Source organism: Lates calcarifer, linkage group LG12, assembly GCF_001640805.2.
Source record: "Lates calcarifer isolate ASB-BC8 linkage group LG12, TLL_Latcal_v3, whole genome shotgun sequence".
Classification (NCBI taxonomy): domain Eukaryota; kingdom Metazoa; phylum Chordata; class Actinopteri; family Centropomidae; genus Lates; species Lates calcarifer.
In genome coordinates, this window is record NC_066844.1 from 7,385,581 (window position 1) to 7,401,120 (window position 15,540).

The window sequence follows — 15,540 nt, forward strand, 5'->3', positions numbered from 1 at the left end:
AAAGAAGACTGCATGGGGAAGAGATACGATTTAAAGTATATGTAAGGATATGATTGCTTAAAAAAATGAAGAGTCAGTGACGTCACACTGGAAGCTGTCTTGGATATTGCCTGAGGAAAGATACTGATGAGTGTCCACGGCACTCGGTGGCGTTGGCATACTTGTTGTGCCCTTTTCAGGACTTGTGCATTGGATTATTTCAGTGATTTTCATTTCTTGGTGATGATCCGTGCAAAACATTATCTTTGGATTAGCTTGTGCCCAGAGATTGACTCTTCCCTTGCCCTTATTTTCGCTTCAGATCTCTATGACTTGAGGATGTATTATGGTAAACATCCCAGATCTCTCATTTGGTCTGTTCTGTTGACAGCAAACACTGGTTTCCATTCACCACTACAGTCAAATCAAATCAGAACCCCAGTGGTTACCATTTTCTTGTATCTGCTGTGCAGCAAATTCAAATAAAAACACAGGCAGGTGCAGAACAACTAAAGACGTCCGGAATGACTACCGAAAATGGGAACTGTGAGGCATGTACTATCCGGGAATGATGCCAACTGCTGACAAAAGGCTTTACTGCACGGCTCTGAGAGAAGCCTTTAACTCATTTGCTCTGAAATGCTTCAGGAATATCTGACACTGAATTGTTTGGCCAACTGTAGATAAATCTGTCAAACCCTTTGGCTTTGTTACAAGGCAGCATGTAAGTACTCACTTCTGATTCCTTTACCCAAGCTTATTTCTGTGCCTGCCTCTCTCTATTTCTTTCTCCCCTCCCAGCTCCTGATTCTACAGTCAAGTGAGTGTCTATCTGATGGCACATAATCTACAGTTCATGTGAATGCTCCCCCTTTATTCAGCAACAATATACTCTATCAACTCTGTGACTTCACCTCAAAACAAAACTCACGTCTACTTTTATGCATATTCCACAAGGATTTCGGATCTTTAACAGCGTGTAAACAACATTTTGTGACTTCATGATTTCTTTCCTGTCTCCCTTTCTCCTTGCTGTCTCTCCCTCTTGGCAGCAGGGCAAAAGTGGGCAGGGAGAGAGGAGGGCATGGCCCAGAAACAGCTCTCAAGCCCCAGCCCCTGTTCGAGTGGGGTTGCTTGCTGGTATACTACTCAGCCTTTCCCTCGTCTTGCAGACGAAAGAGAGGGATGTGGAAATGCATTCTTGTCTCCTATCTAAACCACCTTTTTCTTTTTCTTTTTTTTTTGACGCCACCATGGCCTTGCTTTGCGGGTGAACACTCGCCTGACACTCGCCTGTACAAAAAAGTCACCTCCAGGTATTTCTGAATTTTGATTCTGCTTCTGTTTGGGCCTTGATACTCCTCTTTGTACTGAAGCCTCCCTTTATTTGTGTCTGTTGCACTTTTACACCTCTTTTACTGTCACCTTCCACACTGTACACGTGTCTGCTTTGCTTGCACCGAACACAATGCCTAAATCGCCACCGTTTTTGCTTGACTAAGACAAACCAGGATTTAGTTTTAAATAACGTTGTTTCTCGGGTTAAATGTAGTAAGAAATAATGACCATTTGTACATAGTTATTGTAATGAATAGTCCATTTACACAGCGATGTTCGAGAAAACATGCCCTCATGCCCTAAAAGAAATTTTAGTGGTTGTGTTACTGCCTCTTAAAGTACAGAACTGTAGTAAAAAGCAACATTTAGGTATAATTTACAGGTCGGGCCTAGAGACACTAAAACCCCAGTAGCTCAAACAAATAAATTTCATCCCATCAAAAAAGATTATTACCTCTAAGTTTGAAATAAGAAACTCTCTGAGATAAAAGCCATTTAGCCCCTTTTACTAAACATTTTGGTTTCTGTGTTGCAGGATTGCTATGTAGGTGTGAGAAATCTGTAACCAGAGGCAACATAAAATCTCCCTCAGCTGTAATGTGGCTACTGTTTGCCATCTACCACAAAATGAAAAAGTATACCACACGGGTGGAGTAAGCATCTCGAAAAAATATGTGGGTTCTATATCATACGGGCAAATTGCATCACTCCTGGATTGTTCTTGAATGCTGCTGTTTGATAGACCTGTTCAAAAACCAGTATGAACCAGATCCCTCTGTTGCAAGCATTGTTCTATACATGAAGGGGCTTGTATTGTAAGATTGCAGGGTCTCGGTTTCAGATCAAGCCAACTTGGTTTGTTTGGGGTTACTTAACCGCAAGAAACACGGAAGCTATGAAAACATTAATATTTAAATTAGTTACATATATAAAAACAACGGCTCTTTTACTGAAGAGATTAATCCCTTCTGTGAAAGATTTATTGCAAGCTGATTGTGTAAACATGTGGGCACATGTTAGTTGGTGTGCAGTTATTTGTGGTTTTGTTTGCATATAGTTGAGTCAGCTTTTTGTGTTTGAGTGTGTGATATCGACAGATTAAGGCATACTGAACTGTACAGAAAGGGTGAATGAAGAAAAAAGGGGGAGGGATTAGGGAGGATGTGCAGAGAGAGAGAAAATGAACTTATTTCCTCCTCCCCCCAACTTCTCCTCAGATGAACTTGCTATGCTGCTTGATGACATGTTGTTTGGAAAGCCATATCCTCCGCTATTTGCGTTTCTCTCCTCCCCATGGTTAGAGTGACTCTGTGGTTACCAGGATCAAAGTCTCTCTTTTTTTTAGGCTGTTGCTTTTATCAGGTCATATTGCATACACACATTAAGCCCTTCCTGTTTGTTAGTAAAACTGACTCACAGGCTATAAACAGCATTTGATCTGACTATTTTGTCAAACGTCATATCACACAGAAAGCAACTTAAAACAATTCTAGCTCTGACCAACCAATCAGCAGATGTTGAAGAAAAATGCACACTCCTGAGAATAACATCTGAATGTTCCAGATGTTCCACCAGTGTCTTAGCATTAGTCTTAACCTATGTGGAATATTAGATTGGCAGTTTTCCCGTGGCAGGACAGAGCCACGTATGACAATGTTTCACTAAGTAAACTTTTAAACACTGTATTGACATCAAGCATCTAACTTTTACTAAAACAAACCACAAAAGTACTTGCAAAGACTTTTTTAGCTAGGTCTCTTGAGAACGTCACTCTATATAGAAAGATCCATCTGTCCTACTTCACTAAATGTTAAGTGTAGCAGCAGTATATGGATATGACATGCAGGCTCAAGGAAAGGAAACTTCCACAGCCCGTGACAAAATATATACCACAAACAACATCACTCTAATGATATATCAGGACATAAACAAACCCATACAGAGTACCTCAAACAACATGATAATGTTGAAAAAGTAAAGAGCTGTCAGCACCAGCCCTAGCATACCAGCAATGGTGGAAAATGTTATCTTGGTCCAAAATCTGCCATTAATGCTCAGTTTTCCCTCAGGGGAAGTGTCACAAATAAACAGAATTTGTGTAGAGGTACATCCCAAACTATGTATTGTATTTTGATCAAAATACAATAAAATAACAATTCTTAACATTATCACAATAATTAACACATACATTACTAGCAGTTTAGATATTATAATGCTGAATGTAACAAAAAGTACACTGTGAAAGACACTGTACAACTACTCATTATAAGCACCCAAAGCAGAGTACAGTCAAGCTGTAGTAGTATTATTATTATAACTTTCAATAAACTTGGGAGTTTTTTTTTTTTTTTTGCCAATATTTTACTGTTTCTGTGTTACCATGTCTGATGATATGTTTAAGCATTAACTAGAGTAGCAGTACGTATGTCATCTTAAAAGTGGCATGGTAACTCTGGCATCTCTTGAGACTAAATCAAAGTCCACTCCAAATGAACTTCATGTGTGGGCACATACGCTTAAGTTAGAGGTTTGACCTAAGGCTCTAGAAGCACAGTCAGTTCATCTAATGACCCCCTGACATACTGTAAGGGGGCATTTCCTGTCCAATTAGTACCAGATATTGAATTGTATAGTCTAGTGGCTCTCAGCCTGGGGTCTGGACCCCCACGTGGGGTTGTAAGATCAACCAAAGGGGTCATTAAAGAAAAATCTGCTACACAAAATTATGCTTATTTTTTGGACTTTAACCCTTGGTTCTTTCTTATGAAATACTGTATAGTTGTACCACTTCAGACCTGTGCAATTACCGAAATCAATTTATCTAAGAAGGGGAAATCAGTCTTTGACTTGACTACCAACCACTCAGTGATAACACCAGTGACAAGCAGCCAAGTAAACTGTACAACTGGATTGTATTAACGGGTCATTAACAAACGGCTGGTGTAGACTAGACAAAAGTTCCTAAAATCAGACATGACAATAATTTTTCTCAATCACATACAAATACAAATTTGAATTAACCCCCAGACTCCTAATATTTACATTTTTAAAAGTGTTCATTGAATGCATAAAATGAAAATGTGTTTTAAAAAGCCACCACAAAAGAAGAATAGAGAATAAGCACCAAACAGGAACACAGCAAAAACAAAGACGGAACTTAAAACTGAAAAAAATGACTTTGTGGGGCTCAGTCTGCATTAATTCAAAGTTCCCATAGTATCTCCAAAAGTTCAAAACTGAAAAGTCTAAATAGGAATCAACAAACACTAAGAAACAGTTTAAATACTGGACTGTCCATGAGGATACTAATGTGACAACAAAAAATAAATAAATAATAAAAAATTATCAAATCCTCTCTAAATAAGACTGCCTGCATACATGAAAAGTATAACTATCATATATTCAGTGTCAATCAGTGTGAAAACATAAAACATACCTAGATACTGGACAGAGGTGCTTTTCTGGATTCAATTTGTTAGTAGCCAGCTAAGTTATTTGATCTGTCATTGAAATCACAAATAATTTAGAAAACCATGTCCTAAATAAAGCAATCAAAACAGTCACTGCCAGTGAAGATGTATGGCAGACTGAGTCAGTGTGCCAGATGGACATAAACCCCTGCTGACCTAAGTTTATTAGACATGAGGCATCACAGATTGTACTGAAACCTCAAGCTCGTACAAGACATAACCACTTGTCCAACATATGGACAAAGTCTGCCTATGGAACAATGGGCCTTTCTCCAGATATGTGAACACCTAGGTCACATAGCACGAACACAGCACTAAGCATCTGGTAGCAAGCTATGCCACTATACCCTACTGTCTGGTGTCATACCCCCTTTCTGACATGGCATCCTCTCATTGCTTGGCTGCCAACACTCTCCTCCCCCCTCAGTGGTGGGTTCTGCCATGCTGCATCCACGACATCACCCCCTTTTTGTCTCATTGAGATTCAGCTTGGCACGCAGACAATGCCCATTTCTTGGCACCAAATATTGGAGAGAACCGCATAAGAGAACCAACCTCAGTCTTTTCCCTCACAGTCGTCCCCCGAATTCCGCCGATCTTCATGGACCAACGCCAACTTGTAATGGGTATTTTTTTCGTGCCTTCGTCTACTAAATTCTCAGTTTGTTCGGCACCTGAGCATATGAAATCAGGGATATCTTTAATAATGATTACCACTGTAAGATATGGGGAGCTGCTCTGGACATTTCTATCTTAAGTAACAGTGAAAAACAGTCTCTGTGATATGTTCATTGGCATGTTGATTGTACCGGTAATTGTTATGGATCCATAACAGTTTTCCTTCGTCAGAGCAGCCATTTTCCTATTTTTAGGAGTTTGGGGATATGCTGTGAAAGTCAAACCATTACTTCCGGGTGTAAAAAAAAAAAAAAAATAAATAAAACAAAAGAAACATTTTCTTTAGTTCTTGTTTGCAAGTCTACCCACCCATATGAAGTCTTAATGGAGGTGGTGAATAGTGTTTATCTCTAGCATACCTTTTGTTAAATAAGTTGATGCACAATTACAAACACAATATTTGGAGACAATCAAGGTATGAATTACTAAAAAACATTTGCATGCCTCACTGGCCTGTGTATTCCCCTGCAAATCACAACTTCAGTCTAAAGTGATGTGAACAGTTTAGCAATTTTTTAAAATCAGCTGAGACAGGAGAATGGATGTTTGAATCAGATTGACCACTGATTATTTAATGAAAAATGCAAACACTTAATTTTAAGAGGAGTTATTCTGAAAATCAGAGATGCAAATTAAATCATTTTAAATGATGCAATGCAGTGTTGTGAGCTGACTGAATAGACCAGGGATGTACAGAGCACGTGAGACAACAGAGCATGTAAGATGATAACTGTGGTTTAAGCTTTAGGTCATCATTTTTATCATTGTGGATAAGCAAGTGTCAATCCTACCAATACATTATTCCAGACAGTATGAATTCTTCACCAGGGAACCATGCAGTAATGGCAACAACTTTTGTTTGTAGTTCACACAACTTTCCTTGTATAAAAAGTTGAATGCAGTCCTGCTTTCACTCCATCCTCTCTGCATTGGCCAGTGAGTTAGAGGAGTTTGATACCATTTACCATCTAATTAATTCAACATCTCAATTAAGGCCTCTGCTCTCTGATGCCCTTGTGCCTTTTCATTCTGCCCCAGTGAGCATGCCCTGGCACCACAGCCGCACATCCTGCCAAAACATTTCAATCACTGTCAGTATTAATTAGACCAAAGAGGAATTCAGAATGTTAATGAACTGCCCAGCCGCTTTTCAGCGACCATGGTTCACATGCTAATTTATGCAAAGCGTCCTAGCCTTTGCATGGGTTGACCATCGTCATCTACCATAACAGTGTCTGGGCTCAGTCAGCTCAGCCAAAGTATGGCTCTGTCGGGGCCTAGACAGCTCTGCCCAGCTTGTGTCCCAGACTCAAGCTGGCACAGTAAACAGATTCCATTTTCAATAGACTTGAAGTGGCTTTCACACTGAGCAAAAAGGGCAATTTTCTAAAGCCAAAAGCAAAATTCACTAGCAGGATTTCTTGGCATATGCTTGCAACAATCAACTCTCTGAAATGATTTACAGACAAGCACTTCCTCTAAGTCAGTTCCTACATCTGCCATATCGTTATCTGGCGAAAAATAAACAGTATGGATAGGCATCCAAATGAGGAGGTAGAAGTTAACAGGTTGCACCACAGATGTTGGGTATAGGTGCCAAACAACTCCCTAAAATGGCCGAGGTACTGCCATTTTCCATTTTACTTCCTTTGATTTGCATTACTTTCTGGTTGTAGAGACGGAAGGGACCAAACTGGGGAAACACATGCTTAAACTGAGCTATTTATTCTGCCTGTTGGGAAGTGTACCTGGAAAGACCCAAGGCAAGTCTTAGAGAAATATAGGCACTAATTCTTAGCACAGCTGCCCTTATTATGTGCCAGCATTTCTGAATGTAAGTGATTTTTCCACAGATTGCTACACTTTCTATTGTGACAGAAGAGTATTTTGCATAGGTAATTAAGAAAGTCTCATTGAATTATACATGTCCAGAGTGTCCATCATCTGTCTTAAACAATGGCTGAATACATTTGCACTGACCAATGCAAGTGGTCAAATACTGTGAGCCAAGCCTTTATTTTACAACAGTCTACAATATAGTGGAGTCTAGAGTGGAAACTGCTCTTAGGAGGTAATTCCTGATAAAACTGTTACCACACTACCTCATTCCATGGTGGGGGTTGTCATTTGCATAATGTCGTTGAACAGTATGTATGTGTGTATGCTTCAAGTACTAATTAGGAATGCAATTGCAATAGGTTACTACAAATTGTAACACAATAAATGCCCAAATATTTTAACAGTCACAGGAAACTTTTCAACCACTGGTGGATACTGACATCGAAGAACTCACTTATTCTCTTTATTTTTTGTCTCACAGTTCGACTGACAAGTGCCCTCTTCTACCTGCAAGAGTATCTGTTCTTAAGGCTGAGGTAGTAGATTGAATAGTTGTGGGGTTTGTGTCCTCCCTCTGAGATAACTATGCAATCTACTGTCTTTCCTAAGGAGACAGGCTGATCTGCTGTGATGCCTCTAGCCTGTGTGCACATAAGAAGCCTTATGGATAATGGAACTCATGGACTGAGTGAAGTAAATTTGGGGAAGAGATTACGGACGCAACAAAGATTTAAGATATTTAACAGATACAATGGTGGAACTGATCTATCTTGTTCTGAAGTTGGTACATATTGAATGAACTCTTGTTTTTATGGATGCTGTGCTTGAAGTTGAGCCTAGCAAGGTGAGGTAGTAGGTTGTATAGTTTGTGGGATGGAGTAAATCCTACTCAGGTGATAACTATACAGTCTATTACCTTCCTTGAGAGGTACAATGAGTGCTTGGATTGAAGCTAACTCCCATTTACTGAATACTGAAGGAGCCACTCTGATGCCATCTTGTGGCCAAAGACTGTCATCACTGGAAAGCTTTGGGGTCTCTATTTAATGTATCTGGAGCCATATTCACAAAACATCCTACAGCTGAAAGGAACTCATAACACCTTTTTGTGTGAAGGTATTTGACAAAAAAAATGTTATCACTAATAGTACATCCTTAGTCTGAGAGATGTTATAGGAAGACTGCTGAGTCGCAGACACTACTCACTGTCAGCGATGTTTCATGAAAACAGAATGATAATGGCTTTAATATGCTCATCAATAAAATGAAACAATCAAATAACACTGAAGATGACAACTACAATAGAGTTTGCTGCAAATACAGTTTGCAGAGCTGATAACTGTAGCCTCAGCTGTAAGACAGAATCATTCATCAAACTACAAATGCACTCAGACCACAATTTGACAGGTCACAAAGTGCACATTGATTAATCACAAATTGCAGTAAACACATAAATAAAGGTATTTGCATGACCATTGCTGGATTGTCCAAGAAAATCTGTGCGTTACGTGGAATTAAAGTATTATGGCTTGTTTTGTTAGCTGGAAGACTGGCACATGCTGATGGCATCTGACATTTTTACCACAACAATATTTTGTCTCACATATGAAATCTCTGATGCATTTTGTCTGTGTCTCTGAAGATTAATGATTTTTTTTATTTCTCATTCACTGACTGACCGCCTGTCAAAACACCGATCACTGTGGACATAGCTGGAGGAAGTTCAAGATGATGCCATCCACAGTGGGGCAAAAGCTGACACTTCTCTTAGCTCAGGACTTCTCTTTCCTCTCCACAGCTTTGCAAATTCCTCTAACGTTTGTTTATCATACATATAGGTCTGTCAGATAAATAAAGACTGAAGAAAATCTAACTGTGATCTCTCTCTGCCTTGATAAGAGCGTTTAGAATTATGACAGTTGTTCAGTGTGATTGTCAACGTGATGAATGATGCAATGCTACAAAGGCAATAAAGCAAATATAAAAGCTGTATTCTTTAGGAAAAGGTTGCAAAATGTATCACTGTAAATCCAGTTTGTGAAGTGCTCTTTAAGCAGTATGGTCTTTTAAAGTGAGCAGCTTATAGACTTCATGGTGCACTTGCAAGCAAGTTCATGGTGGACCATGGAGCATTTTATAACCACATAAAGATTACAGCATTGATAGTAGTTTAATTTCTAATGGATAGTTCCACCATAAGTGCCCCAGTCAGTCAAAGCAGGAAATGAGACATGTTTAAGCTTTTGCAGTTAAAACTGAGTCATATCACTATGTTGCACGAACAGCTTGGAAATTCACTACTGTACTAGTGTTGGTGAAAGAAATTTGTTTATCTGCATAAGCTGTTTACATCAGGCAGAAAGTAATGCTAAAAAACTGTATTCATAAACATTAAATATATTTAATTCAGCTTCAGTGTCATTACACACTGTGTGTGCAGTGGAAAGTTGAGCTGTACACAGAAGTCAGGAAATGAAACTAACCAACCACAAACATGCATACGTCTGTTAGTAAATCTAATGAACATACAATACGTACTAAATCAAGGGGGAGCTTCAGCTGAATTTTTGAGATAAAAATAAATATATAGGTCAGTAGCTGTGCTGTCATGCCAACAAATGTTTGTTAAAAGTTGGTGCAAAATGTTTACTGAAGAATTTGCCTTTTTCATGAAACTCACTGCACTGCCTTGTTATGATACTGTACTCCATAAGAAAATAACACAAATAAAAACTTAACATGCAGCTAACTTAAATTGTCTGATTCAACCTCAAAAAACATTTACAATGTTAAAAAGGAAGGATTTACTGCAGGCATAATGGACAGCATTACACTGTGTTTAGGTTTCTTTCCCTTGGTTATTTGGTTTCTAGTTTATGTGGACTGACTGGTTTAAACACATTTGATGTAAAAGCTCTTCTTTTCTTGAAGAACTGGAACTTGAACAGAAACAGAAAAACAACAGTGATATGAAACTTGGTGTAAAAACTAGAGCTTTTAAAACAAGTGGAAGTCAACCTTTTCCTCTGCAAGACAGTTTTCGCAATACAGACAGACATGTATACTCACCCACATATACAGGACACAAACACATGCAGATTCCTGAACATAACAGATAATAGAGCTTTCAGTGGATGTCAGGATTTTTTTTTTTACCATTTCAGTAAACACTACTATCATCTTCATCAATTAAAGCGTGGCTATGTGATTTCAATACATTTCAAATACCCTCACTGACTTTCTTTACCTTTCACACAACGTCATCATGTTTTACATGTTTGTGTGTTTATGCATAGTAGTAAATCGAAACTTAGTCCCTCAGAACATACAAACACACAAACAGGAAAATCTGCCCTCACTCATCATTGACCACACTGTTAATGTTACTGCTGAGATTGTTGTCCATCGTCTGGCTTGACTGAGATCCTTGATTTTCTTCTCCACATGCAATATACTTTCTCCATATCTTCAGGTATGCAGTCCTGATCTTTTGTATTTTGAACGCATACACAACTGGGTTTACAGCTGAGTTAGCATGAGAAAGAAGGATGCCTACATGGAAAGCTATCTCTGGTACAACATTCAGCCCACCAAAGTAAGCAATGCAGTTCATTATGTGGAGAGGGAGCCAGGACAGGGCAAACAGGACCAGTACCAGGGCCAGAGATCCTGCCAGCTGTTTCTCTTTCCTGAGGTAGTTCTGAGATTGTTTCTGGGCACTGTTGCCTGGTTTCTCTCTGAGGTTTCCTCGAATGGTACAGAATACAAATCCGTACAATACAGTCATAATCAACAAAGGTGTCAAAGTGCAGAGGAAAAAGTTGAAGTAAACCAGATATGATGTGGGGATCACCTCTATAAATTTGCAGACAAAGGTAGAGTTGCCTGACTTAGACAAGGTTTCACGGTTGTACCATCCGAACATGGGAGCAAAGCTTAGTGGTATTGCAACAAGCCAACATGCTGCTACCGCACGCCATGAATGTTTCCGTGTTACAGTCCGTTTGTACCTAAAAAGAAAAACAGTAATTACTAATATAGTTGTACTGTTTTCAAAAAATGCAGAGTACAAACAGAAATTATGTAAAAACATAATTGTCGTGATGTCCAGTACCAAACCATCTAGAAAAAAAAATCATACCTGAGAGGGATGTATACCCGGAGGTAACGGTCCACTGCAATAGCCGCAAGACATAAAACTGAGACTAAAGTCAACAGGATGACCACGCAGCTGATGAAGAGGCAGCCGTAAAATGAAGTCTCCACTCGTCCGTCCACCACCACAGCCAGAGGTATGGCCACGCAGCCCACCAAAAAATCAGCAACAGCCAGAGAGACAATAAGGCAGAAGGTGGGCAGCTGGATGCTCTTACTGGTCCACAGAGCAAAAATAACCAACATGTTACCCAAACAGCAGCTGACAGCAATGAGCACCTCCAAAAAGGTGTAGATCACTTCACTCACAGTCATTGTGCTTCCAACCTGGCTGATGTTTGATGGTTACTGGTGTGGCGTGTCTGAATGTGAGTCTGAACGTGCTGTGCCATTTATCTTTCATCTCTATCTTGTGAAACTTTTGAGGAAGTCCTTAGCCACTCTGCTTTTTTTTCAAGTTGTCATAACACCCTGCGAAAAGTTCCTGCAAGTTTTGAATGTGAATTTTCAGCAGGTCTATATCACTTCGGCGTGGCGTTTCACTCATTCAAACTGTAGGCAGTTGTAATAGATTGCTGACCAACCAACCAATAGTATCTTCAATAAAAGTCCTCATGTCATTTCTGTTTCTGTCTGGAGGAAATGAGACAACTATATGACATACAGTTTGTTTTGTTATATGCCATGAAAGCTGCTATTAAGAATTATCTCAAACTTCTTCAAGTGTGATCCTAATCAAAACCCTAACAAAGCTGATTTCTATTTCTCACTCATGTGGGCTTCATGCTATTGGTTGTAGTGGTTGTGTATACATCAACTATTGGCACACATTTAAACTACATAAATGAATGTTGCTAACTTACACCTTAGACTTCAGATTCTCTAAAAATCGTCTCTGTAGTAATTAAAAATGTTTGTGTATGTAAAGAAAATCTTGAAATGAAAAGGCCTCCAAAGTTAATAATTACAGTTACGAGCTTTGTAATCATATTGCACTTGCCTTCAACAGAACTGAATAATCTTCCAGGAAATATCACCTTACAACCAACCTTTTCACACCACTACCATCAACCTCAAAGCCTAAACAAAAAGTAAAATAAATAAATAAATATAAATATAAATAAAAATCATTTGCATTTTAAAAACTATAGAGGACAGCATCTCAGAATGTGGTACTAAGATGTAAAATGACAATTTCAAAGGAGACATAAGACAAGCTAATTCTAAGCAGCAGGTTTTTCACTAACAGAACTAATTTCATACTTTTTAAAAAACATGTCAATGTAAAACATGTATAGTTCAGTATGACAGGCCGGCTCTTATGCAGCTTGAACAGAAAAAGAAAACTGGCTGAAGGGACTATTGTTGTGGAAGGAAAAAAGTTGTTAAACTTACGGGCCTGACTCAAAGATTTTTTACCTGACTCATATGCCTGTGTTGTGCTATCAAGTAATTACCAAATGTGATTACTGTGTATGAGCTCATAAGGATCACATGGTCACCAATTTCACTTCCTTTATCAGCATGAATGGAGCTCCAGTGTTACTGAGCTGACACAACAACTACAAAAAAGTGCAAGCAAAGCACACACACTGACACACTTTCTCTATACCATGTTACACATAAAACAGCCAAATACAAAAGTTATGATAGCCACAGTACGAACAAGAAACTAGGAAGTCTTGCTGAAAATGCTTTTATCAATCATCAATAAAAAAGGGGACCATTAATTAACCAAACTTTACTAACTAACTAACGAAATAAATAAAATGAAACCAAACACAAAAAAACGAATTGTTAATGAAATGGCTACTCTGAGATGCACAGTGCTGTGCAGAATTTAAGGCACTTTAGATGTTTAGATTTTTGCCCATCACGTAGTACCATCATGGCCGCATCTGATCAGTCCAAAATGTATTGACAACAACGACCCCCAAACATACAGCTACATAGAGTCAGAAAGGACTCTCTTTAGTGACGAGGGGAACAAGAAGTCCCGCAAAAGATAGTCTGAGAGATTAGTCCGTGGGATTACATGAAGAGATAGAAGACACAAAGACAGACCAACTGTGGCAACTTTTAAAAGACACAACCAGCCTGCTAAGAACCTGTGCACAAGTGCACTGAGGAAAATTGGTGTTGTTTTAACTGCAAAGGGTGTTCACACCACATATTTGATTTGATGTATATCTATTCTGTTAATTGCACGTTGCATAAAAGTGGTTAAAACAAGAATGAGAGCAAATTAAGATGCATAATACCTCCACAAAATGGAAACAATTGTTATTTTCACAGAACAGAAATTTGTATTTTACTACTACTAACCCTACATATGCCTCTGTTGCTTGAGACTGAGAAGAGTGCAGCTAATGTCACACTTTTAAACATCTTGTTGATGCATGCTGTCAGTGTTGGCCTGTCATTAGCAGTTAGCTGCCTAGCTGGAGTAAGTAAGCAAAGCGTGATATGCTACACAAATATCCCCATTCGCTCTATTAACCACATAAATGCTGCTAGTTGTCAGATTAAGTAACGTAAACGTGCAGGAAGGGCCTTTATCCTGGTGAAAAACAAAACAAAACAAAACACTGAAGCCAATTTATGTTGACACATGTAAAACAAAGCTCTCAGTAATTAACCAAGATAATGTGTACACAAACAAAACCGTTAAAACTTCTTATGGAATCAAAACTTACTCACCAGTTAGCATTGCTGAGCACAGGCGACAAAAAGGAAATTGGCAAGTGGTCAAAACTTCACCAGGGTAAATCTGCAGTTAGCAGTGGTTAATCCCAAATCTGCACCAAGATTTTCCAAAATCCAAAATACTGGCTGTTGTTCACACGGTCTCTCTCGTGTATCTGAAGTTTCACTCCATGATAAATGCATCCGGCAGGTGAGCCACTGACTCGACATTATCTGGCGCACGTGTGCAGGTGTGTAGAGGGGCGGGGCTTTAGATGTAGCATGGGTGGCATGGAGGTACAGTATTAAGAGATGGGACGGGTGAGGGGTGGTGGGCGTTACATGGGGTTACATGGGTGTGAGGGGGGGGGGTCTTATTTATTGCACCACCAACGCTTTCCCCCGCCTTAATGTCATCAGGTGTCATGTTGAGAGAATTAAAAAGTTCCTTGTGTGTAGAAATTAGTAGCTAAACTGTCAAATAAGCAATGAATGTGCACATGTGCAGCGTGCATGGGTTTAATGGTTGTCAAATATTGCAACATCGTTCAACCAGCAAAATATTAAGTGTATCAATTTTTCTCCATCCAAAAGAAAACTGCAGCAATTTGCAGCTAAGTGCTTCATTTGTCTGATCCCTGACAACTCTCAAAGTCTATTTTGTGTTGCATTAATGTTCAGGCACACAATGGTCTGCGTGCACCTAAGTAATAGCAGCCAAAGTTGACCAATATAGTGTGCAGAAGTGGAAGCAGAACCCTAGAGTTGGTCAGAGTGAGATTGTGTTAATTGTGCAAAATTGCATGCTAGATTTTTTTTGGTATTATTTAGACTGAGTGTGCAAAATACCCTTTGTATTCTATTCCATACATGTGGGCTACTGGCATAGCAACTGCATTTGGTTTGATGGGAAGGTGAGGTGATATTTGCATCTTGGCATCATTCTCTATAAATAATAACTTCATGTAAATCCAGTGCCTCTGTTTGACATGAGGAATGTGGCAAAATAAGAATTACACCTTGATTTAAATGCTATAGTTAAATATTCAGATGAACCAATAAAAGAATAAATGGAGATGCATGAATCAAACAAACAACATAAAGCGCTCTATGGCTGCAGATTTGATGTCATGAACAACATTCGTTACTGTAGAGGGAAATTGTCTGTACGTTTACAGTTATATTCAAGCCACTCACTGTTTATTTTTAATTGTACTCCATTAAGGTTGACCCATTAACAAAGACAGCATAGCAGTGAATCATTATGTCAGGATGAAATAAATTCTGCATTAAGCTGCGATGCTCAGTGAGGACGTTGAGAATAATTTTGTTAATTGGAACCGGTAATAGACGGTTTACTGTCATGTAATCCCAATGGCGCATGGGCAGGAGGATC

At 39.0% G+C, this 15,540-nt stretch overlaps 1 protein-coding gene and 1 long non-coding RNA gene across 3 annotated transcripts; one reads left to right on the forward strand and one right to left on the reverse strand.

The window, feature by feature from the left end:
• Window positions 1-615: 615 nt before the first annotated feature.
• On the forward strand, window positions 616-9,177 carry LOC108873605 (uncharacterized). Of its 2 annotated transcripts, none has more exons than XR_001959513.2 (2): window positions 616-703; window positions 7,786-9,177. It is a non-coding gene; the product is annotated as an uncharacterized LOC108873605 (long non-coding RNA). The 2 variants fall into 2 exon arrangements; XR_001959511.2 differs by lacking the exon at window positions 616-703 and adding an exon at window positions 1,942-1,991.
• Window positions 9,178-9,311: 134 nt separating this feature from the next.
• On the reverse strand, window positions 9,312-12,512 carry LOC108873604 (adenosine receptor A1). Its single transcript, XM_018661894.2, has 2 exons — window positions 11,446-12,512; window positions 9,312-11,314 (listed from the first exon to the last, which is right to left on the reverse strand). The coding sequence occupies exons 1-2, from the start codon at window positions 11,772-11,774 to the stop codon at window positions 10,660-10,662; spliced, it is 984 nt and encodes a 327-aa protein (XP_018517410.1). The 5' UTR covers window positions 11,775-12,512; the 3' UTR covers window positions 9,312-10,659.
• Between the last annotated feature and the right edge of the window lie 3,028 nt (window positions 12,513-15,540).

Bases quoted from the DNA above. Each gene is read 5' to 3' on its own strand.
- LOC108873604 (XM_018661894.2), bottom strand. From the start codon at position 11,774: ATGACTGTGAGTGAAGTGATCTACACCTTTTTGGAGGTGCTCATTGCT. The intron at 11,315-11,445 runs GTATGATTTTTT...TTTTCTTTTTAG, and splicing joins CGGGTATACATCCCTCTCAG to GTACAAACGGACTGTAACAC.